Source organism: Notamacropus eugenii, chromosome 5 (genome assembly GCF_028372415.1).
Source record: "Notamacropus eugenii isolate mMacEug1 chromosome 5, mMacEug1.pri_v2, whole genome shotgun sequence".
NCBI lineage: Eukaryota > Metazoa > Chordata > Mammalia > Diprotodontia > Macropodidae > Notamacropus > Notamacropus eugenii.
The window spans coordinates 414052234-414077246 of NC_092876.1; the positions used below are offsets into that span (position 1 = coordinate 414052234).

Consider the following 25013-nt stretch of genomic DNA (forward strand, 5'->3'; position numbering starts at 1 on the left):
TCTTGGAAGAGCTAAAGGAGGATTTTAAAAGCCAAATTAAAGAAATAGATGAAAAAATGGCCAATGATTTTAAAAATATGAAAAAAGACTTCACTGAAGAGAATAGCTCCTTAAAAAGGAAAATTGGACAAATGGAAAAGGAAGTACAAAAACTAACTGGAGAAAAAAACTCCTTAAAAGGAACAATTGGACAGGTGGAAAAGGAGATGCAAAAGTTAACTGAAGAAAACAATTTGATAAAACAATTTGATAAAAATTAGAATTGGGTAAGTAGAATATAGTATAAGTATAGTAAGTATAATGACTCTATGAGGCATCAAGAATCAGTCAAACAGAATCAAAAGCATGAAAATATAGAAGAAAATGTAAAATATCTAATTGGAAAAACTACTGACCTGGAAAATAGATTCAGGAGAGAAAGTCTAAGAATTATTGGTCTACCAGAAAGCCATGGTGAAAAAAAAGGAGTCTGGACAATATATTCCAAGAAATCATCAAGGAAAACTGTCCAGAAGCCCTAGATCAGGGGGCGAAATAGTCATCAAAAGAATCCATTGTTAACCTCCAGAAAGGGATCCCAAACTAAAAGCACCAAGGAATATCATTGCCAAATCCCAGAACTATCAAGTGAAGGAGAAAATACTACAGGCACCCAGAAAGAAACCATTCAAATGTAGAGGAGCTACAGTCAAGATCACACAGGATCTTGCAGTTTCTACATTAAAAGACCGAAAGAATTGGAATATAATATTCCATAAGACAAAGGAGCTTGGACTACAACCAAGGATCAATTATCCAGCAAACCTGAGCATAATATTTCAGGCAAAGAGATGAACATTCAATGAAATACAGGATTTCCAGACATTCCTGATGAAAAGGTCAGAGCTCAATAGAAAATTCAATCTTCAAAAATAAGTCTCAAGAGAGGCATAAAAAGGTAAACAAGGGAAAACAACTTGTTATTTAATATGATCATACTGTTTATATCCCTATAAGGGAAGATGATACTTGTTAATCTTGAGAATTGTACATTTATCATGATATACAAAAGGAATATACATAGATAGAGGGAGCGGGTATAAAGCAAATGATGTGATGATAAAAAATGTGATTTAAGGGTGCAAAGGGATTGTAACAGGAGATATGAAAAGGAGGAGGCAGAAAATGGTAAATTACAACACAGGAGGAGGCACAAAATTATATTACAGTAGAGAGAAAAAGGGGAGGGAGATGGGCATTGTTTGATATTTACTTTTATCTGATTTTGTTCAAGGAGGGAACAACAAACTCAGTGAAGTATAGAAATCTAATTAGCTCTATAGCTTCTATAGGATGGGAAGGGGAAAAGAAAAGGGAGGGGAGGCTAAAAGTGAAGGAAGAAGTAATAAGGGTAAAAGGGAGTAAAAGGGAGGGGGGCTAAAAGAAGGAAGGGAAGACTGAGGGAGGTGGTAGTCAAAAATTAAAACTCTGTTGTGGAGGGGAAAGGAGAACTAAAAGCACAAATTGGAGGAAAGAAAATGGAGGGAAAGACACAGATAGTAATCATGACTGTGAATGTGAATGGGATAAACTCTCCCATAAAACGGAGATGGATAGCAGAATGGATTAAAAGCCATAATCCAACAATATGCTCTTTACAAAAAACACATCTGAAGTGGGGGAATACATACAGGGTAAAGGTAAAATGTTGGAGCAGAATATATTGTGCTACATCTGATGTAAAAAAAGCAAGGGTAGCAATCCTAAACTCAGACAAAGCAAAAGCAGAAATAGATCTAATCAAAAGAGATAAGGAAGGAAACTATATCCTGCTAAAAAGCATTATAGACAATGAAGCAATTTCATTACTAAACATACATGCTCCAAGTGGTATATCATCCAAATTCTGAGAGGAGAAGTTAATGGAGTTACAGGAAGAAATAGACAGCAAAATTATACTAGTGGGGGACCTCAACCTCCCCCTCTCTGAACTTGATAAAGCTAACCTCAAAATAAACAAGAAAAAGTTAAGGAGATGAATAAAATACTGAATAAGGTAGATATGACAGATATCTGGAGAAAATTGAATGGGGATAGAAAGGAATGTACCTTTTTCTCCGTGGTACATGGCACATATACAAAAATTGACCATGTACTAGTGCATAAAAACCTCACAATCCAGTGCAGAAAGGCAGAGATAGTCAGTACATCCTTCTCAGATCACAATACAATAAAAATTATATGTAATAAAAAGCCATGGAAAGATAAAACAAAAATTAATTGGAAAGCAAATAATCTCATCCTAAACAACAAATCATAGAAAAAAACAACTTCATTCAAGAGAATGACAATAATGAGACAACCTACCAAATCTTATGGGATACTGCAAAAGCAGTTCTTAGGGGAAGTTTTATATCTTTGAATGCCTACATGAATAAAATAGAGAAAGAGAAGATCGATAACTTGGGCATGTAGCTGAAAAAGCTAGAAAAAGAACAAATTTAAAATCTCCAAGTAAATACCAAATTAGAAATAATGAAAACCAAAGAAGAGATTAATAAAATTGAAATTAAGAAAACTATTGAACCATTAAATAAAACTAAGAGTTTTATGAAAAACCAAAGGTTTTATTAAAAAAAACAATAAAATTGATCAACCTTTGGTCAAGTTGATTAAAAGAAAGAAAGAAGAAAATCAAATCACCAATATCGAAAATGGAAAAGGTGAACTAACCTCCAATGAGGAGGAAATTAAATAATAATTAGAAATTACTTTGCCCAACTGTATGCCCACAAATTAGACACTCTAAATGCCATGGATTATCATTTTTAAGTATAAATTGCCCAGATTAACAGAAGAAGAAGTTGAATACATAAATAACCTCATCTCAGAACAAGAAATTGAACAAACCATCAGTGAACTCCCTAGGAAAAAATCTCCAGGGTCAGATGGATTTACATGTGACTTCTATCAAACATTTAAACAGTTAATTCCAATACTATATAGACTATTTGGGGAAATTGGAAAAGAAGGAGTCCTCCCAAATTCTTTGTATGATACAAATATTGTTCAGATACCTAAACCAGGAAGAGCCAAAACAGAGGAAGAAAATTAGAGACCTATTTCTCTAATGAATATAGATGAAAAATTTTAAATAAGATTTTAGCAAAAAGAATACAGCAACTTATCACCAGAATAGTACATTATGATCAGGTAAGATTTATGTCAGAAATGCAGAGCTGGTTCAATTTTAGAAAAACTATTAGCATTATTGATCATATCAACAACAAATTCAGCAGAAACCACATGATTATCTCAATAGATGTAGGAAAAGCTTTAGACAAAATACAACACTCATTCCTATTGAAAACACTGGAGAGCATAGGAATAAATGGAACTTTCCCTAAAATAATAAGCAGTATCTACCTAAAACCTTCAGCAAGCATTATGTGCAATGGGGATAAGATAAATGCATTTCAAATAAGATCAGGGGTGAAACAAGGATGTCCATTATCACCACTATTATTCAATATGGTACTAGAAATGTTAACTGTAGCAATAAGAGAAGAAAAAGAAACTGAAGGAATTAGAATAGGCAAAGAAGAAACTAAGTTATCACTCTTTGCTGATGATATGATGATATACTTACAGAATCCCAGAGAATCAAGTAAAAAACTACATGAAATAATAAACAACTTTGGTAAAGTTGCAGTTTACAAAATAAACCTATATAAATCTTCTACATTTCTATATATTAGTAAGAAAGCTGAACAGCAAGAGATAGAAAGAGAAATTCCACTTAAATCTAAGGTAGACACTATAAAATATTTAGGAGTCTACTTGCAAAAACAAACCCAGGGACTAAATGAACACAATTACAAAACACTTTTCACACAAATAAAGTCAGATCCAAGTAAATGGAAAAATATCAGTTCCTTATGGGTAGGCCAAGAAAATATAATAAAAATGACAATTCTACTTAAATTAATTTACTTATTCAGTGCTATACCAATCAACTATCACATAATTATTTTCTCGAGCTAGAAAAAAATAATATCAAAATTAATCTGGAAGAACAAAAGGTCCAGAATACCAAGGGATATAATGAAAAGAAATGCTAGGGCCAGCCCAGCAGATCTCAAATTGTATTATAAAGCAGCAATTATCAAAATCACTTGTTACTGGCTAAGAAACAAGAGGGGTAGACCAGTGGAATAGGTTAGGTACTCAAGGCACAGTAGTCAATGAATATAGCACTCTACTGTTTGATAAACCCAAAGACCCCAGCTTCTGGAATAAAAACTCACTGACAAAAGTTTGACAAAATTTGACAAAAATTGATGGAAAAACTGGATAACAGTGGGGGTAAACTAGGCATACACCAATGCCTGACACCATGCACAAGAATAAAGCCCAAATGGATACCTGACCTACGTATAAAGATTCATGGTATAAGTAAACTAGTAGAGCAAGGAATAGCGTATTTATCAGATTTGTGGAGAAGGGAGAAATTTTTCACTAAACAAGAGATAGAAAACATTATGAAGTGCAAAATGGACAATTTTGGTTACATTAAATTGAAAATTTTTCACACAAACAAACCTAATGCAACAATGATTAGGAAAGAAACAGAAAACTGGGAAAGAATTTTTGCAACTAGTGTCCGTGATAAAGGTCTCATTTCTAAAATGTATAGAGAACTGAGTCAAATGTACAAGAAGACAAGTCCTTCCCCAATTGATAAACAGTCAAAGGATATGAACAGGTAGTTTTCAGAGGAAGAAATTAAGGCTATCTATGAAAAAATGCTCTAAATCACTATTGATTGGAGAGATGCAAATCAAAACAACTCTGATATATCACATCACACCTATCAGATTGGTTAACATGACAGAACAGGAAGATGATAAACGTTGGAGAAGATGTGGGAGAGTTGGAACACTAATTCATTGTTGGTGGAACTATGAGCTGATCCAACCATTCTGGAGAGCAATTTGGAACTATGTCCAAAGGGCTACAAAAATGTGCATACCCTTAGACCCAGCAATACCACTTCTAGGACTGTGTCCCCAAGAGACCATAAAATTGGGAAAGAGACCCACATGTACAAAAATATTTATAGCAACTGTCTTTGTGGTGGCCAAAAACTGGAAATCAAGGAGATACCCATCAATTAGGGAATGGTTGAATAAATTGTGGTATATGAATGTAATGGAATACTTTTGTACTATAAGAAATGATGCACAGGAAGACTTCAGAGAGGCCTGGAAAGACTTATATGAACTGATGCTGAGGGAAAGGAGCAGAACCAGGAGAACTGTGTACACAGCAATAACCACAAGTGTGTGAGGAATTTTTCTGGTAGACTTAGTACTTCATTGCAATGCAAGGACTTAAAAAATTCCCAATGGACTCTTGAGGCAAAATGCCTTACACATTCAGAGAAAGAATTATGGAATTCAATCAGAGAATGAAGCAGACCACTTTCTTTTGTATCATGCTTTGTTTTGTTTTATGAGTTCTCCCATTCATTTTAATTCTTCTATACAACATGACAGATGAAAATGCATTTAATAGAAATGTACGTGTAGAACCTTTATAAAACTGTATGCTGTCTCAGACAGAGAGTGGGGAGGGAGGGAAAAAAATCTAAGATATACGGAAGTGATTGTAGAACACTGAAAACAATTTTCAATTTTTTTAAAAAAGTATATAATTAGCAGCCCAGTCATCCTTAAAATGGTATCAAAGGAACAAGGTACCCAAGGTAATGTGAGTTCCCATCATCAAAAAGACATCATCAATGCCAGAGCAAAGGCTTTATCTGAATTAATGTGGTTAAAAAGACCTAACCTTGAAAAGGAGTCTGACTTGAGAAGTTTCCAGGATTCAGAGATGGCAGTAATACCAACGAAGGACATTAAGAAAAAAGCTAATACATGAACAGAGAATTTGCATGGAGGTTATCCAAGAGATCAAGAAAAAAATCCCCATGAGAACAGTAGATTGTTGGGAAAGAATGTGATCTTGAAACCTAGACACTGAAAGAACTTCCCTAGAAAAATCTTTCAGGTAGATGTGGGGAAAGTAGACACAGAAGGTATGGAAGCAAAGGGAGTTTACTTTTCAGATCTTATATGCTCACTTGAGAGTTTAAAGCTCACGCTGCTACTTTTGTTTCTGTTAAACAAATTCCATTTATCTATATGTGAATGAGCAATCCTTCCAGGGTCACATAAACAATTACCCTGAATAGCTGTTCCTGACACATACCCCTTTGGGCCAATATAAAACAGTTGCACTGTGTGGAGAAACATATCCTTTATATATTAAGACAACTAACATGAGAGTGATATACATATGAAAGAGGACTGTATATGAAACTGTGTATGTCTCTTAAGTACAACTTGTTTTGCCTCTGAAGAATATAATAATTTTAATATATAATTTTGAAAGTTGCCCTACTTGTTTGTGTTTCTATTTTGCTTTCTCTTCTCCTCTGTGCATTTTTTTCAAAAGTTTCAATGAGCTCTTTCTTTTTTGGGTCATCCTATCTCTAACTTCCACTTTCTTCCCACCTGCCCTCCCCAATTAAAAAACAAGAAGAAAAAACTTTGTCACAAATATGCATAGTCAAGCAAAACAAATTTCCACAGTGTTCATGCATATGACTAATTTCATCATCTGAGTCTATCACCCCTCTGTTAGGAGATGAGTAGATGCTCCAACACCTGCCCTCAGGTTTGCCATTTCCTTTTTCAGAGTTCTAAAGTCTTTTATGATAGTCTTTTCTGTGGTCTTGTAGACATTTTATAAGTTATTCTCCTGGTTCTTCCTTAGTTTGTGCAAATCTTCCCAGGTTTCTCTAAAACCATTCTTCTCGTATAGAGAGTAATACTCAATAATACTCCATTATATTCACCTACCACTTGTACCAGGTAGAATCTTTGGGGATTAGAAGTAATTACATTCCTCAACCAGTTTGGGAAAGCTAAGATACAAGAGTTAGGCAAAAAAGATGAGGGGGTTGATAGAAAAAGGTATATTACAGATTAATATTAAAAATCAATGATACTGTACAATATTAATTTTCCTCATATTGCTTCCTCATATATTTTCCAATTGGTACGCATCTCCCTTTTGTTTCCAGTTCTTTGCAATAGGAAAAAACTTTTATAAATGTTTGTACATATGGGTTTATTTCTGCTTTTATTTCTGGCCTAATATTATTACTAGGTCATAAAATATATGCACTTTAGTGACTTTGTGGGAATACTTCTAATTACTTTTCAGAAAATCTGGGACAAATCCACAATTATACCAAGAGTGTGTTTGTTTTCCTGCAACAACTCCAGCAATTATCATTTTTCATTTTTTGCCATCTTTGGTCAATCTGGTAGATGTGAGATGGAACTTCAGAACTATAGATTTTCATTGCCTTAAATATTAGTTATTTGCTACTTTTTTCACATGATTGTTGATGACTTGGATTTCTTCTTTTGAGAATGGCCACTTCATATCCTTTGATCAATTATTTATTGGTGAATGGCTCTTGTTTTTATATATTTGAATTAGTTCCTTGTCTCTCTTGAATAACAAAGACCTTTTTCCCCAGTTAAACACTTGTCTTCTAATTTTAACTGTTTGTGCAAAACCTTTTTGATTTTATGTAATCAAAATTTATCTCCTATAATCTCTCTGATATAGTTTGGTCATGAACTCTTCAGATGCATAGAATATTAAAGCTAAAGGGAAGTTTAAAGATCACCTAGTCAAACTCTTTCATTTTCCCTACTGTACTGCTATAAAAACACTATAAAAAGTGTAATAAAAAGCTTTTCACTTCTTATGGCTTCTTCCTAATCTGGTTAAAGGGGAGAGAAGGGAAAATAAGCAGTATGCTGATTTTATAAAGCAGTCATATAAGCTTGCCTAATATTTATTTATAAATGAACTATTCCAAATGTAAAGTTCTCAAAATGCAAGAAAAAAATCTACATTTTAATTATCATTTTATCATATTAGTATTTATTTAACACTGTCAGTATATCAGCTGGTCAAGCTCTTATAAGAGGTCATGTCTTATTTATTAATTATTTTATCTTCCTCACAGCCAAAATCTGCACATATATATATATATATATACATATATATATATATATATATATACATTTGTTAAGCATAAATATATACAAGATTCTATTGTACTAACAAATTATGATATAATTTATTTTGACTTCTATAGAAACATCTCTTGAAACCATCAATAAAAATCCAAAACATTTTAAACTGGTATTACTAAATAGAAATATATATATATACACATATACATATGCATATATATACATATATATATATATTTTTTTTTAGGTGACCTATTTTTCATGCATATGAATTTTAAACTTTGTGGACTTTGTTATCCTTCAAATGGTGAAAATGACTTCTTACCCCACAATACTGTTCCTCATTAAAGATCTGTGGAGGAAGAGGAATTCCATTTTGTGGTTTCTTCTCTCCAGGTACATTCTCTCTCATCCATCTCCTGTTGTCTTCATCACCAGCAATATCAAGTTCCTTAAAGTCAATTTTATTGGCTTCCAAAAAGCCCACTACTTCTTGCTGTTTCTTCCTAATCTGGTTAGAAGCAGGGAAGGAAAGATAAGCATTATGTTCATTTTATATGGAAGTCATTTTATATAGAAGCCATTAATTTAAAATGTTTATCTAATTTTTTTAAAAATTAGATGCAATCAATAATTTTAAAATCTTATTTAGTATTTTGTTTTTCTCTATTTCATGTAAAAATAATTTTAACATTTTTTTTAAATTTTGAATTCCAAATTCTCTCTATCCCTCCCTCCCCCCCTCCATTGAGAAGGCAAGCAGTTTTACATAGGTTGTACATGCAAAACACATTTCCATGTAAAAAAAAAACAAGAAAAATAAAACAAAGAAATAGTATCTTTGATCTGCATTCAGGATCTGCCAGTTCTTTCTCTGGAGATGGGCAGTACCTTTCATCATAAACCCTACAGAATTTCCTTGGATCATTGTATTGCTGAGAATAGCTAAATTATTCATAGTAGATCATCATACAGTATTACTGTTGCTATGTACAATGTTGTCCTAGTTCTGTTCATTTCTCTTTGCTCATGTTAACTCTTTCCATGTTTTTCTAGACCATCCTGTTCATCATTTCTTAAAGCATAATAATATTCCATCACAATCATATACACCAACTTGTTCAGTCATTCCCCACTTGATGGATATTCCCTCAATTTCTAATTTTTTGCCACAACTAAAAGAGCTGCTATAACTTCTCAGAAGTCAAGATGGTGGAGTAAGCAGTAAATTGCTGTAGCTCTCCCATATTGACCTCCAAACAACCATAAAATAGTACCCAAAACAAATTATGGAACAGCGCAATCAGCAAAAAGATGGGGTGAAACAGTCTTTGAGACCAAGAAACTTGGAAGATTAGCAGGAAAGTTCTGTCTCACTCAGGTAAAAGGAGAATGCAGTCCAGGACAGGAAGAATCTCAGCAACCCCAAAGCAAGTCCCACTTCAGCAAACCAACCATAGATTGTGAGCCCAACTGCAGTGGAGCAGACAAAAGGCAAAATTGGGACCCCCTACAGGCTTCAGTATAGCCAGGCTATGGACAGACTTCAGCTCTGACAACTGCCATATGCTTTAGACCTCCATGTGCTTCAGCGTAGCCCTGGACAAACAGGCAGCCTCCAGTGGCTAGACCTCCACATGTTTCAGGTATCCCCTAGGAAAACTCAGAAACATCCCACCAGGCTCAACACACCAGAAGACCCCACCACTACAACCTCAGTTTAGCATGAGGTAAGCTGCCAGTACCTAGGGCAGTGCCAGCCACCCCCAACCCAACCACATCAGCACAGACCAGACACGAGGGTCCCTCATTGACGTTAAGTCAACATCAGTGCAGCACCAAGTAAACTGAAGGACCTGGCACAGGGAGCTAGAGAAGTGGGAGCCCTGTCCATCCCCAGGAACAGAGCTCAAATTAAAAAGAAATGAAAAAGGACGAAAGAAAAAAGATGAGCAAAAACAACAACAAAAAAAACTAACTATAGAAAGTTACTATGGTGACAGGGAAAATATAAAACTCAAAAGAGGACAACAGCGTCAAAATACCTATGGGCAAAACCCCCAAAAATGGGAAGGGGTCTCAAACCCAGAAAGAACTCATGGAAGATCTCAAAAAAGGAATCATAGAAGAGAGATAGAACAAAAATTCAGGGGAAAATGAGAGTGATGCAAGAAAATTCTGGGAAAAGAGTTAATGGCTTGAACAAAGAAAACAACTGCTTAAAAAGTAGAATTGGCCCAATGGAAAAAGAGGTAGAAAAATTCACTGAATAAAACAACTCCTTAAAAAGTACAATTGGCCAAATAGAAAAAAAGTACAAAAGCTAACTGAGGAAAGCAACTTTTTAAAAATTAAAATTGATCAAGTAAAAGCTAATGACTCCGAGACATCAAAAATCACTCAAACAAATTCAAAAGAACGAAAAAATAGAAGAAAATGTAAACTATCTCATGGGAAAAATAACTGACTTGGAAAATCCAGGAGTGACAATATAAGAATAACTAGATAATTTGAGAGCCATAATCAAAAGGAGGATCTGGATAGCATTTTTCCAAGAAATTATGAAGGAAAACTGCCCTGATGTTCTGGAAGGCAAAATTATTATTGAAAAGATCACCAACCACCAAAGAGATGCCAAAATAAAAAATTCCAAAGAACATTATAGCCAAATTTCAAAACTATCAAGTCAAGGAAAAAGTACTGCAAGGGGCCAGAAAGAATTCAAATATCAAATCCTAAATCAGGATTACACAGGACTTAGCAGCTGCAACACTAAATTTTCAGAGGTCATAGATTATGATATTCAGGAAGTCAAAAGAGCTAGGACTACAACCAAGAAGCATTTACCCAGCAAAATTAAGCACAATACATCAAGGGAAAAAAATAGTCATTGAATAAAATGGAAGGATTTCAAAGTTTCATAAGGAGATCAGAATTAAACCAATATTGATTTCCAATATCAAGACCCAAGAGAAGCAAAAACAGGTAAAAAAGGAAAAGAAAGCATAAGGGATTCAATAGAGCTAAACTATTTACATCTTTACATGTGAATATATTTGTGGTTTTTTAAAAATTTTAAAAATTATATCACTAATAGTACAATGAGAAGGAATACACATAGACAGAGGGTACAGGTATAAGATGAATTTGAAAGAATGACATAAAAAGTAATTAAGACATGAGAAAGAGCAGTACACTGCATGCAGAAAGAAGGGAGAGAGGTAGAATGGGGTAAATTATTTAACATGAAGAGGCATGAAAAACTTATTACACTAGAGGGCTCCCTTCCACCTCTCCAGCTCCCTGTGCCAGGGCCTTCCTTTTACATGGGAGGGTGGGAAATGAGAATCACCTGAACCTTACTCTCATCAGTATTGGCTCAAAGAGGGAATCATATATACAATCAGTTGACTATGGAAATTGATCTTACCAGACAGAGAAGTAGGAAGGGAAGAGATTAAATAAAAGGTTGGAGGGGTACCAACAGAAGGGAGGGCAGACAAAAGTAGGGCAGATAAAAGTAAAACACTGATGAGGAGGGAAAGGATCAAAGGAGAGAGAGGACAAATAAGAGGAAAAAATAGGATGGAGGGAAATACACAGTTAGTAATCATAACTTTGAATGTGAATGGGATGAACCCTCTCATAAAATGGAAGCAGATATCATAGAGGATGAAAAAACAGAATCCTACAATATGTTGTTCACAAGAAATATGCATGAAGCAGAGAGACACACAAAAAGTAAAGGTAAGGGGCTGGAGAGAATATATTATGTTTCAGCTGCAGTAAAAAAAGAAGCAGGAGAAGCTGCTGCTGCTGATCTCAGACAAAACAAAAGCAAAAATACATCTAATTAAAATAGATAAAGAAGGAAACTGCATCTTCCTAATAGATACAATATGCAATGAAGCAATATAAATACTAAACACATATACACCAAGTGGTAATACCTTAACTTCTGAATTTTTTAAGCACAGTGTCTTGCACATAGTAGGCATTTAATAAACTTTGTTGAATTGAATTGAACTAAACTGATGAAAGTTTTAAAAATCACTTAATAATGAATACAAGACTTTGTACTTTATATGTCAAATTCATAGAACCTTATACTCATGAAGCTCAAAATGTTTTTGAAGTTTGGGTACAGATTCCTTAGCAAATAAAGAAGGAACTAAATATTAGCAGTAAGGCCTGGAATTAAGTGAAAAAAGGGATTAGAGGAGGAAAGAATTTTTTAAGTTGATATAATGAAGCAATCAAACATCAATTACCCACAGCATGGAAATGTGCTTCTGGAAAGAACTTGGAATATGAAGTCAAATCTGGTGAACTGAAAACTGGCTAAAGCTATGTGTATAAAGGGAAAGGAAAAGACAACAGATCAGATTATAAGAAAGGGAAAAAACATAAAGAAGCACCTACGGACTAACATGATAATAAGCAAATAGTTTCTATTGTTTCCTCCTTTATGTTTCCCCTCCCTCCTCCCTCTCCTTCTTCTCTGCTATTTTCCTTCGCTTCCTCTCTTTCAAAGTCAGAACCAGCTGTTTCAAAAGATTGAAAAAAATACATGACATTAGGTAAAAAGAAAATGAGCTAAGAGGAGAAATAATTTAGGAACCATTCCCAAAAAGCATAACCAAACAAAAATCTAGATGCAATATTATAAGAAATCATAAAACTGCCCAGATCTATGTAACCAGAAGGTAAAGTTAGAAAGAATCCATTTGTAGTCACCTGAAAGAAATCTGAAAATGAAAACACACTAAAATGTTATGGCCAAAATCCAGATCTTCCAAGTCAATGAAAACATACCATAACCAACCAGACAGAAATAATTCAAGTACCAAGGAAACTATAACTAGGATTACAAAAAAAAGCAACAACTAAAATAAACAAGAGAAAAGTCTTGGAATATAATATTTCAAAAGAAAAAAGATAAAGGTTTACAAACATGAAAAACTTATCCTGCAGTACTGAGTAAAATGCTACTTGGGGAAAAGAATGGTCCTTAAACAGAATAAAAGACATTTAAACATTCCTTATGAAACATCAGAGTTGGGCAGAAATTCTGAAATGGAAACACAGGAGTTAAGAGAAGAGAGTTCTAGAAGAAATAGTCACAGGAAAACAAACTTCAGTTTTAGAGGATGACATCAAATTGGCAAATATGACCAAAAAATGGGAATAGTAAATGTTGGAATGGTTGTAGAAAGATAGGCATACTAGTACACTTTATAGAACTGTGCATCAATACAACCATTTTTGAAATCAGTCTGGAATAAAAAAGTGACTAAAATATCACTATGCTTCAACTCACAGATTCAGCTACTAGACATATGCCCCAAGGATGTCAAGAAGAGAGGCGGAAAAGAAACATGGGGGGAAACTTAGGTGATATAAAACCAAAAGATATCACTCCTTTTGTAAAATTCAAGACCTGAATCATGAAAGAGCATGGTTAAAAGAAATACAAGAACTAAGGTCCTGATGAGGTAAAATGAAAAGGAACACTGGAGTGGAAGGAAATCATTTCAGTTATAGTTTACTAGTACTTATTCAACATTTTTTTCTTTCCATGATTTCTTCTTTGTAAAGAAAATGATAAGGGTCACACACAGGAAATATTATAAGAGGATATCATTGGAAGAACACAAAGAGGATTAACTCATCTATAAAACAGAGAAGAATGCGTGATTGGAAAGCAGAATTCAATCGTGTTGTTTACAAAAAACAGAGTTGAAACATGATTCATAGAGAGTTAAAATGAGGGTTTGGAGAATTTCTTTTGCCTCAGGCAAACTGGAAAAAAGCAAGGGTGGCAATCATGATTTTATACAATACAATACAGTAAAAATAGAATGATTAGAAAAGAGTAAAAAAGAAGTGACACTATGCTGAAAGGAAACATCAAAACTCAATACATAGGAACCAAATGATCTCATACAGAGTTGGGAAACCTGCAGCCTTAAGGCCACATGTGGCCTTCTAGGTCCTTAAGTGTGGCCTTTTGACTGAATCCACATTTTACCAAACAAATCCTTTTATTTTTACTAATATATTTTTATTCATCTTTTACATTTGTATTTTATTTTTAAATGAACATATTTCAAATACCAAAGAATAAAATAAATTTCAATCAAATAATCCTCCCAGATTGACAGGCACAGTTAGAACATTAGCAAGCCATAAGAGCAAAATTGATGGCTACCATGCTCATTATTTAGTTCTAACTTCCCCTGTCTGACTGGTGCCACTATCATACAAGGCTGGTTAATGAGAGTTTATAGAGGATGAGTACACCAGTCTGTTGTCAGCTTTTGACAACAGTGCACTGTGTTTCTGTTTGAAGTGTAATTTGTGAATAGTTGCACTACTTGACAGTATTTTTTTAATTCTATCTGCTTAAAAGCTCATCATGTCAAAGAAGACTGAGAGAACACTGAGGGAAGAAAATAGATTTTTTTTTTAAAGAGCATTGGGAATTGCAATATTCTTTCTGCTAAAGATAAGATGATTTGTTTTCTTTATGATACTGCGATATCAACATTAAGAAATTCAATGCTTATCAGCATTATAACATTCATAAGGACTACAAATATTTCAAATTAAAGGGAAAGGTGTAAAAGGTTGTATTGCAGAAATTAAAAGACAAAAAGCAAAAGCAAAGACAATTCTATCAAGGAGCAATAAGACCTGGAAATATGCCACTGAAACAACTTGTAAAGTAGTTTACATACTTGGGGGAAAAGGAAAGCCATTCAGTGATGTAGAAATTATGAAAGAATGCATTGTCAAAGTTATAGGATACTTAGACCCCAATAATGTTTCAAAGTAAAAACAACTGCATTTTTCAAGGAGAACCATAACTGATTAGCAGCATAAATTAGCCTCCAATTTAACAGAACACTTTCATGCAATAGTTCAAAAAGAAAATATATATCATTCAAACACTTTGGGTAAATTAACTGGTTGTACTGACTCAGAACAGGTTTTATATTCATTTGGGTCGTAACAGAAGATTTTCTTTCCTGCGAGTTGTTACTCGCTTTGGACAGTCTTGTGAACAAAACACGAGGAATTTTCAACAACTTTCAGGATAAATGTCATGAAGTTGGATTGAATTTGGTAAATTTAGTGAGTGTATGTACAGAGAATGTACCTTCCATGACAGGAAAACATGAAGAGTTTATTGCACAGATTTTTAAAAAGTATTAACAGATCCAGATGCTCTCCTTTCTTTTCATTGTATCTTACATCAGCAAAATCTCTGCGCTAACACTGCTATTATAAATGACACTTTACAACAAGTTATAAGTATATAAGTGTTGTTAACCATATTCCTGCAAATACAACATTTTAAAGTCATTTTTTGATGCCAAGAAAGATCCAGCTGAAATATGGAAAAACATTGTAGAATACCCATGCCTTCAACAACATGCCCAAAAAATGTTTTCTTACTTTTCAACCACTTATTGTCGTGAATCAACATTCTACCTAACCCAAATCAAGACACCCTTAAAGTCACAAATGACTGATACCCCTCTAGAGGATCAGCTGAAACTTCAGACCTCCATGCTGCAACCAAATATTCAAGTGCTTTCCAACAAAAAACAGACACAACAAAGTCATTAAAAGGTCAGCTAGTTTAATTTAAAATTAATAGTCTTCATTTTTTGAAATTAAGTACATAATCATTAGATTTTTATGAAATAATATACATTTTTAAGTATATCCAAATGAAATGTCCCGAATATGACCTTATTTGATTACAGCTAAATATGTACACAGCTTTCCAACATGAAAAGGTTCCCCATCCCTGGTATAGCATCTAAATAAGTAAATCTTAATTGAATTCTAGGGGATAATTGCAAAACTTTAATAGTTAGAGGCCTCAATATGATACTTTCAAACCTAGATAAAAAGATAGTATCAAAGAACCCAAATAGAATTTTTTTTAACTTTAGGTATGATAGATGTCTGGTAATTATTGATGGAAATAGAAAGAAATATACATATTTCTCTGCTGAGCACGGAACCTTTACAAAACTGATTATGTGCTAGAGCATAAAACCCTCAAAAATAAATGCAAAAAACCCTGCCCAGAAATAGTAAATAATCCCTACGCAATAAAAATTATAATGAATAAAGGGGAGAGGGGTAGTACCATGATCATTGTTTTTCACTAACAAGCACAGCTACAATTTTTCTGCCTTGACCCTAAATTGTTTGGCTATAGTCCTTTCCCAATATCTCAACCCTTCTTTTCCACCCTTCCATCCCCAGTTTGGGGTAGTGATGGTTGCAGTGGTAACAACAGTAAGGGCAACAGCAGTTGCAGCACTGAATACTCTCCCAGCATGCCACTATCCCATCTTCTTCTTTTCCTTCCTCCCTTTCTGCATCATGTATGGCCTCCCTCTCTCTGGTCATGTTCACAGTTGATGTACATGGCATTGTATCATCACAGTTGAATCCATTTGAATTTGGAAGCAGTGGCAGGGATCTTCAGTAGTCCTCTTGCCATTGTGAACGCATTTTTTCTAATGCATCGTAGCAAGTCATCTCTCTAAATCTAGACATCCTTCTCAATACACCTAAATCCATCTCACTTATTCTGAGATTTCAGAACCCTCTCCTTCAAGGACAATGGGAGAGGGAAACTATCTTTTCCTTGGGGTAATCAGAGCCCCCAGTTAGTCCTTGGATCAGAATATGATGATGATTTCTCTTCTGTACTGTCGGCATCCATCTCAGCTGGATGATATAGTCTCTTTGGATAAAGGGAACTATGTTCATAATAGACATTAGTGCTATAAAATATAAAACAAGAAAAGAGAAACCAAAAATCTGAATAGCACATGTTTACATGCCTCCACTTTCAAAACACCTAAATTAAAAGGGGAAATCATCCAGATGTTTGGCCTCCCTTTTTCCTTTCTTCATTTTCTTTACAATGCACTCTGATTCACCTACCTATCTGAAAGCTCCTCAGTTTCCTTTATTGGTATCCACGCCATGCCCCTTTAGGTTATACCCTAAAACTCCAACCCAGGACCTTTTCACTTTCCATCCACAGACTCTTTCTTGGCGGTTTCTTCATGTACTACAAGTTCAATATCTCTTTGCACATGACCTTGAGGTTTAGATATCCAACCTTATTCTCTCTCCTGAGCCTCAGTCCCCCATCAGCAACTTCATAGTAGAGACATTTCCGTCTGGACATGCCCTTTAGGAATCTCAAGTTCAATACGTACAAAGCAACTCATTGTACCATGTTCTCTCATAAACAGTACTCTCTTGTGAACTTCCACGTCTCTGTCAAAGACATCATAATAATTCCAGTCATACAGATTTGCAAGCGTGGAGTCATTCTTTATTCATCACTCTTTCCTAATCATACATGTGGAAACTGACTGGCCAGTAACCAAATCTTGTCAATTTTGTCTGTACAAGATCTCTTTAATCTATGCATTTTTGCTAGGCTACTCTTCTAGTTGGTCTCTCTATTTCAAGTCTCTCCCTACTCCAGTACAAATTCCACTTAGCTATCTAATTGATCTTCCTAAGGATCTGACCTTCCTAAAGGTCTATGTTACCCCCTTTTTCAATAAACACCATTAGCTTCCCACTGCTATGTGCTTCCATGTATACATGTTATCTTTGCACATAGAATGTAAGTTCCTTAAAGAAAGGAACAATTTCATATTTATTTTTGTATCATTATGCCCTGGCAAAGTACATAGGAGGCATTTAATAAAGGCTTACTGATTTAGTAGATACTCAAAAACTATTAGAAGAATAAATTAATGTTCCATTTACTTTATACCATTATTGTAATAGCTATAATTTTACATTTATTTCAAATTTACTTGCTATGACCAGATGATTTATAGATGCCACTTAGTTAAGGAGAGGTTCTAGGAAATAACTCCTTCTGGGTCAACAAAGAATAAGATGTTTATTAAAATCCTGACAACATTTTCACAGAAAATCTACTTTATAAAGTCCACTTGACACTTTTTTGAAATGCCAATAAAATGTGATCAAGATAAAATTCACACTCTTAATCCTGTAATGGAATCTTTAAGATTTGTCATAACATAACATAAAATAAAAAATCCTTCTTTCTCACCCCAGTCTCAAACCTCTATGGTTGCCCACTATAAATATGATTTAAAAGAAACCATTTATCACAATAAAAATGCAGTTCCTCTTGCCCCATAGTGACTAAAGTAAATGTCTCTAAATTACAAAGAGATAAAGTTTTAACGGATTGGAAAAACTAGCCCATAGGCAGCATAATATAGTTGAACCTGACTGAAAGTCAATAGACAAGTCATTTAAAATCTTGACCCCCAAAGATATTAATTTCTTTTTTTTTCCTTAAATTACAGTATATTTATTTATCTGTATATATGTTATAAGATAGACAGTGTGGTGAATGGAACTCTGGACTTGCTGTTAGAAAATTCTAGGTTCAAATCAGGCCTCTAGTTAGTGACCTCTCACAAATTGTTTAATCCATAAAGGCCCCAGGCAACTCCCTTAAAAATATATGGATCAAGGAAGAGTCAGAATGTCAGAGAAGCAGCCAAAATCCCCATCACTCCCCTTCTACAAAGATCTAGAAAATATACCAGATGGAATCATGATTAGGAAATCCAAGAATAAAAACACATGTCATTTTTCCAGCCCGTTGGCAAATGGAGACAAAGATAATAGGGTATAGGATCTAGCCAGCAGCATGCTTTGTAGAACATTCCAGATCCCAGAATCTGAAAAAGAACTGAGACTGGTTCAGGAAGCACCAGAGTAGGAAGGAGTCCCCATAGTTCTTGAACTAGTGCAGCATGAGGGAACATGTGCCATGTGATCGATCACCTATTACCCAATTCCACATCACAGATACAGGTGGACTGAGAAAGGAACCTGTGCCTTGGGATGGTAGAGAGTAATTGCAATTGTGGCCCCTACCTATGTATTAAGGGAGGGAAAAAGTTCAGAAACAAACAGCAACTATGTGGCTCTGGTCCCAGAAGCAGAACAGGGACTCAGTTAAAACCTTTAGTCTAAGTTAAAGAATATAATGGAATAAACAAAGCAAGAATCACAAATATGGGAGAGCCTACAATTCAGGCACCTGCAAAATCTCTCCAGGGTCTATTCGTGAATGAGTCTAACAGAAATCTACTTAAACTTCTAACCGTGATATGGCTGATGGAGATTTTGCTCAAACTCAAATCTGAGTCAAGCAGAGAAGATGGAAAGGGCAATCAGACTTTGCCTGGGATCACATAGATCACTTTTACATTTACCATCTTTCAGGTGGCCATGTTGAGCTATTCCTGAGATTCTAGAATAATGCACTACCTAATATCCCCTCAAAGAAGTAATAGAAGAATCTAGTATGACAAAAGCTCAGCCCAAACACACAGCCCAGGAATGTGCTGAGCCCAGTCATAACATAAGTTCAAAGTCAAGAAATAAAATGGAAGAATGAGCAAGTTAAAAAACAACAACAACATAATGGTAACAGGAAATCCCAAGACAAGAAAAAATACATCTAAAAGATTAATAAGTCTCAAAGAAAAATAAAGCTTGGGCACAAGTCTAATGAGAATTTCTAGAAGAGACAAAAGTTTTAGGGGTTCTTTTAAGCTAAAAAAATTATTTTAAAATCAAATTGAGAACAACAAAGGAAAATAGGAAAATAAATAAGAATTATGGGAGAAAATATGGAAAGAAAATTAACAACTTAGCATATACCTTGTACAAGAAAATAGCTCTCAAAAAATTATGATTGACCAAACAGAAATTAATGACTTCATGAAACATCAACTGTGAAACAGTCATAAGACTGAAGAAGAGGAAAAAGAATTTCTCATAGCAAAAACAACTGACCTGAAAAACAGTTCAAGTAGATATAATTTGAGAATAATTGGAGAGCCTAGATGTCAACTGTCAAGAAATCTTTAAAAAAAACTGTCCAGTTCATAAATAAAAACAAATCCACTAGTTACCTCCTAAAAGAAATCAAACCAAAGTTTAGAATATGATATTCCAGAAGACAAAGGATCTAGATTTATGACCAAAAATTATTCAGCAAAACTGGGTATAATCTTGTAAGGAAAAAATAGATTTTAATGAAATAGAAGACTTCTAAGACTCATTGATAAAAAGACCCAGTTTGAGTAGAAAATTTGACAAGAAATTTGACAACAAAGGAGGTCAAACCTGTGCAGTAGGTGCTATTATTAACCCCATTCTACAATTGAGGAAATCAAGGAAGATAGAAGTTAAGTGACTCACCTAGGGCCAGTAGAGTATGTGTTTGAGACTGGATTTGAATTCAGGTCTTCCTGACTCCAGGTATAGGCCTGTAGCCATTGCACCAATTTGCTGGTAGGTTAAGGGACAGATTAGTCAAGAAGCAAACTCTTTAGGGGGGTGGAGTCAGGATGGCAGAGTAGAAGGAAGGCCCTCCTCTAGCTCTCCCTACATAGCCCATAAAATACCTGTAAAAAATGACTCTAAACAAATTCTAGAGCAGCAGAAGCCACAAAATGACAGAGTGAAACAGATTTCCAGCCCAAGACAGCCTGGAAGGCTGACAGGAAAGGTCTATCGCACCAGGCTCAGAGCAGAGTGCAGCCCAGCCTGGTCCACACAACACTGACAGGACTAGAGCAGGCTCCAGGGTGCGGAATCATGGGCACCAGCTGCAGTTCCCAGATTTCTCAATCCACAATGCCAAAGTCAGCTTCAAAGGTCAGTAAGAAAGCTCTTTCACCTGAGTGAGAGGGGTGTGAGGTCCCAGCCCTGCCAACAGCCACTGCAGCAGCAGTTTCCACTTTTGGAGCCCTCTGCCTAAAGACTCTGGGGGAACTGAGCAGCTGATTGGTGTCTCTGTACTGAATGGAGTGAGGAGGAGCACTGGTGTAGCAGAGCTGTTGGCTGATGTGGAAAGGGAATCCTACTGGCAGTTCCAGGGCAGAAAAGAGTACTTGTGGTTGCTCACAGACCAGAGTGCAGATCAGGAGAGGAGTAAACTCCTATCCCTTGATTGTGTCACCTTGGAGGAACTGAGAACTTACAGGTCCCCAGAGTATGCCCTCCACTTGACAAAGGACTAAAATGTCAAGTAACTACCTGGTAAAACGCCCAAAAGGGGGGTGGGGGGAAATAAGACTATAGAAGGTTGTATTCTTGATGAAAAGGTATTTTCTTCCATCCTTTCAGATGAGAAGAGCAAAGCATACCATCAGAGGAAGACAGTAAGGTAAAGGCTTCTGCATCCCACCTCTTCAAAAAAATATGCCATGGTCTCAGCCTATGAAAGAGCTCAAAAAGGATTTTGAAAATCAAGTAAAATAGGTGGAGAAAAATTAGAAAAAGAAATGAGAGCGATGCAAGAAAACCATGAAAAGTGAGTCAACAGCTTGTTAAGGGAGACCCAAAAAAATGCTGAAGAAAATAACATCTTTAAAAATAGGCCAACTCAAATGGCAAAAGAGGTCCAAAAAGCTAATCAGGAGAAGAATGCCTTAAAAAGCAGAATTAGACAAATGGAAAAGGAGGTTCGAAAGTTTACTGAAGAAAAAAGGTCTTTAAAAATTTGAATGGAACAGATGGAAGCTAATGACTTTATGAGAAACCAAGAAATTATAAAACAAAACCAAAAGAACAAAAAAAATAGAATACAATGTAAAATAAAAGACAGCTGGAAAAACAACTGACCTGGAAAATAGATCCAGGAGAAATAATTTTAAAATTATTGGTCTACATGAAAGTCATGATCAAAAAAAGAGCCTAGACATCATCTTCTAAGAAATTATCAAGGATAACTGCCCTGATATTCTAGAACCAGAGGGTAAAATAGAAATGGAAAGAATTCACTGATTACCTCCTGAAAGAAATCCCAAAAGGAAAACTCCTAGGAATATTGTAGCCAAATTCCAGAGTTCCCAAGTCAAGGAGAAAATATTACAGCCAGAAAGAAATAATTCAGCTATTGTAGAAATACAATCAGGATAACAGAGGATTTAGCAACTTTTACACTAAGGTTTGAAAGGGCTTGGATTATGAAATTCCAGAGGTCAAAGGAGATAGAACTAAAACCAAGAATCACCTGTCCAGCAAAACTGAGCATAATACTTCAGGGAAAATGGAATTTCAATGAAATAGAGGATTTCCAAGCATTCTTGTTGAAAAGACCAGAACTGAATAGAAAATTTGACTCTCAAACACAAGAATCAAGAGAAACATGAAAAGGTGAACAGGAAAGAAAGGCCTTAAGGAACTCATTAAAGTTGAACTGTTTACATTCCTACATGGAAAGATGTTAGTTGTAACTCTTGAGATCTTTTTCAGTATTAGGGCAGTTAGAGGGAATATTTATATATGTAGGTATGATATATGCATGTGTATATATATATATATATGTAGGTTTGTATGTGTACATGGGTGTATGTGTGTATGTATATAAATATACATAGACAGAGGGTGCAAGGTGAACTGAATAGGAAGGGAGAATGCCTAAAAAACAAAATTTACTATTGAATGAAATGTACTAGGAACAAGCAAAGGGGAGAGGTAGAATTTTCTCACATAAAAGACATAAAAAAGAGAGGAAGAGGGGGAAGATGAAAGAAAACAAGTGACCCTTACTCTCATGGGATTTGTCTTAAGGAGGGAATAACACACACTCAACTGGATATGGAAATCTATTTTACCCTGCAGGAAGGCAAGGGGGAAGGGGATAGGAGAGGGAAGATAATAGAAAGGTCAATAAATTGGGGAAAAGCATAATCAGAAGCAAACATTGTGGGAGGGCAGGTCAAGGGAGAGAATGGAATAAATGTAGGGACAGCACAGAGAGATAGGACAGAACAGAGGGAAATGTGGTTAATCCTTCGCAACATAACTATTATGGAAGAGTTTTGCATTGTCACACATGTATGACCTACATTGAATTGCTTGTTTTCTAAATGAGGGCAAGTGGGGAGGGAGGAAAGGAGATTATGGAACTCAAAGTTCTAATAATGAGTGTTCAAAATTGTTTTAGCATGTAGCTGAAAAATAAGATACACAGGCAATGTCCCACAGGAAAATAGAGGGGAAGGGAATGGAAGAAGGGGGGTAATAGAAGAGAGGACAGACTGGAGAAATGGGTAGATGACTAGGTGCATGCTGTCCTGGGGTGGGAGGTGGGGGGAAATGGAGAGAAAATTTTGAATTCAAATTCTTGTGGAAGTGGATGTTGAGAACTAAAAACTAAATAAATTATATGTCAAAAAAGAAACAAATTCTTTCAAAAGAAGGCAGAAAACAAAGAGAAGTAAAAGTGTAAGATAATGAGATGAAGAAAAATACACAATTAATGATCATAACTATGAGAGTGAATGGGATGGACTCACTCTTAAAACAAAGAAAAGAACAGAGTGGAACAGAAATGAGACTCCATCAGATTATAAGAAACATACTTGAACAGAAAAATACAAAGTTAAAATATGGTACTGGAATGCTTCAACTGGAAAGAAAAAGTAGCAATCATGATATCAGACAAAGTAATAGCAAAAAACAGACCTAATTAAAGGAAATAACAAAAGAAATTATATTTTACTGAAAAGTACCATAGACAATGAATTCATATCATTATTAATCATATATGTACCTACTGGCACATCTAAAATTTTAAAGGAAAAGTTAAATGATTTACAGAAGGAAATAGTAAAATTACTATAGGGGGTGCCTCAACTTACCCTCTCAGACCCAGATAAATCTAATCAAAACATCTATAAAAAAAGAATGAAGTACATGAGTAGAAGTTTAGAATAGTTAGAAATAAGAGACTTCTGGAGAATAACAAATGAGAATAAAAAGGAGTATACATATTTCTTAGCTGTATAATCTACCTTCAAAAAAATTGATAATGTATTAGAAAATAAAAATCTCACAAGTGCAAAATGTTGGAAATGTTAAATGCCTATTTTATTGACCATGATGCAATACAAATTACATTTAATAAACAGCCTCTGAAGAAAAGATTAAAAATTAAATGGAAACTAAATAATTTCACCATAAATTTTTTAAATCATTTTATAGAAAAAAATTGAGGCCATTCTGCCAGTGAACTCCTCCTTCACCTTTGTCTCATATGAAGAGGTGACACTACTATTCACCAAGGCAAATGTCTCTACCTACACAAGTGTTTTAATTCTATGCTGTCTCCCCTAATAGACTGCCCCTTCTGCCAACCCCACTTTGACTTATCTTTAATTTCTCTCTGTCTACTAGCTCCTTTGCTACTACCATCTATAAACATACCTATGTGTCCCCGTCTTCAAAAAATTTTCATTGGATCTTTCTATTTCCACTGTCATATGATATTTCTTCTGCCCTTGGAGGGAAAACTCCTTGAAAAGGCAATCTACAACAAGTGCTTCTACTTCTTTTCCTCATTCTCTCTTTTTTAACCCTCTAAAGTATGGCTCCTGACTTCATCATTCAACTAAACTACTCTCTCCAAAGGAACCAAAGATCTCCTAATCATAAAATCCAATGGACTTTTCTCAGTCCTCATTCTTCTTAACCTTTCTTCAATCTCTGACATTGCTAATCATTTTTTTCTCCTTGGTACTCTCTTTTCTTGAGGTTCTCAGGACATTATTCTCTCCTGTTTCTCCTCTTATCTATTTAACCCCTCATACTCAGTCTCCTTTACTGTATCCTCATCCAGATTGCTCCTGCTAACTATGGGTGTCCCACAGGGCTCTATCCTGGACTCTCTTTTCCATCTATACTACACTCAGTGATCTCAACAACTCCTATGAATTTAATTTCATCTCTATGCTGATCATTCTCAGATTTATTGATCCAGCACAAATCTCTACTGACATCTAGTATTAG

At 35.0% G+C, this 25013-nt stretch overlaps 1 protein-coding gene across 2 annotated transcripts in view; it reads right to left on the bottom strand.

Annotated features, from left to right (window-relative positions):
• The window catches only part of SH3BGR (SH3 domain binding glutamate rich protein), a 179544-nt gene that overhangs the window by 126138 nt on the left and 28393 nt on the right, over positions 1–25013 (bottom strand). For both annotated transcript variants that reach the window (XM_072614800.1, XM_072614799.1), the window contains exon 2: positions 8428–8613. In XM_072614800.1, coding sequence (XP_072470901.1) covers positions 8428–8613 — 186 coding nt within the window. The remainder of the gene's footprint in view (positions 1–8427; positions 8614–25013) is intronic.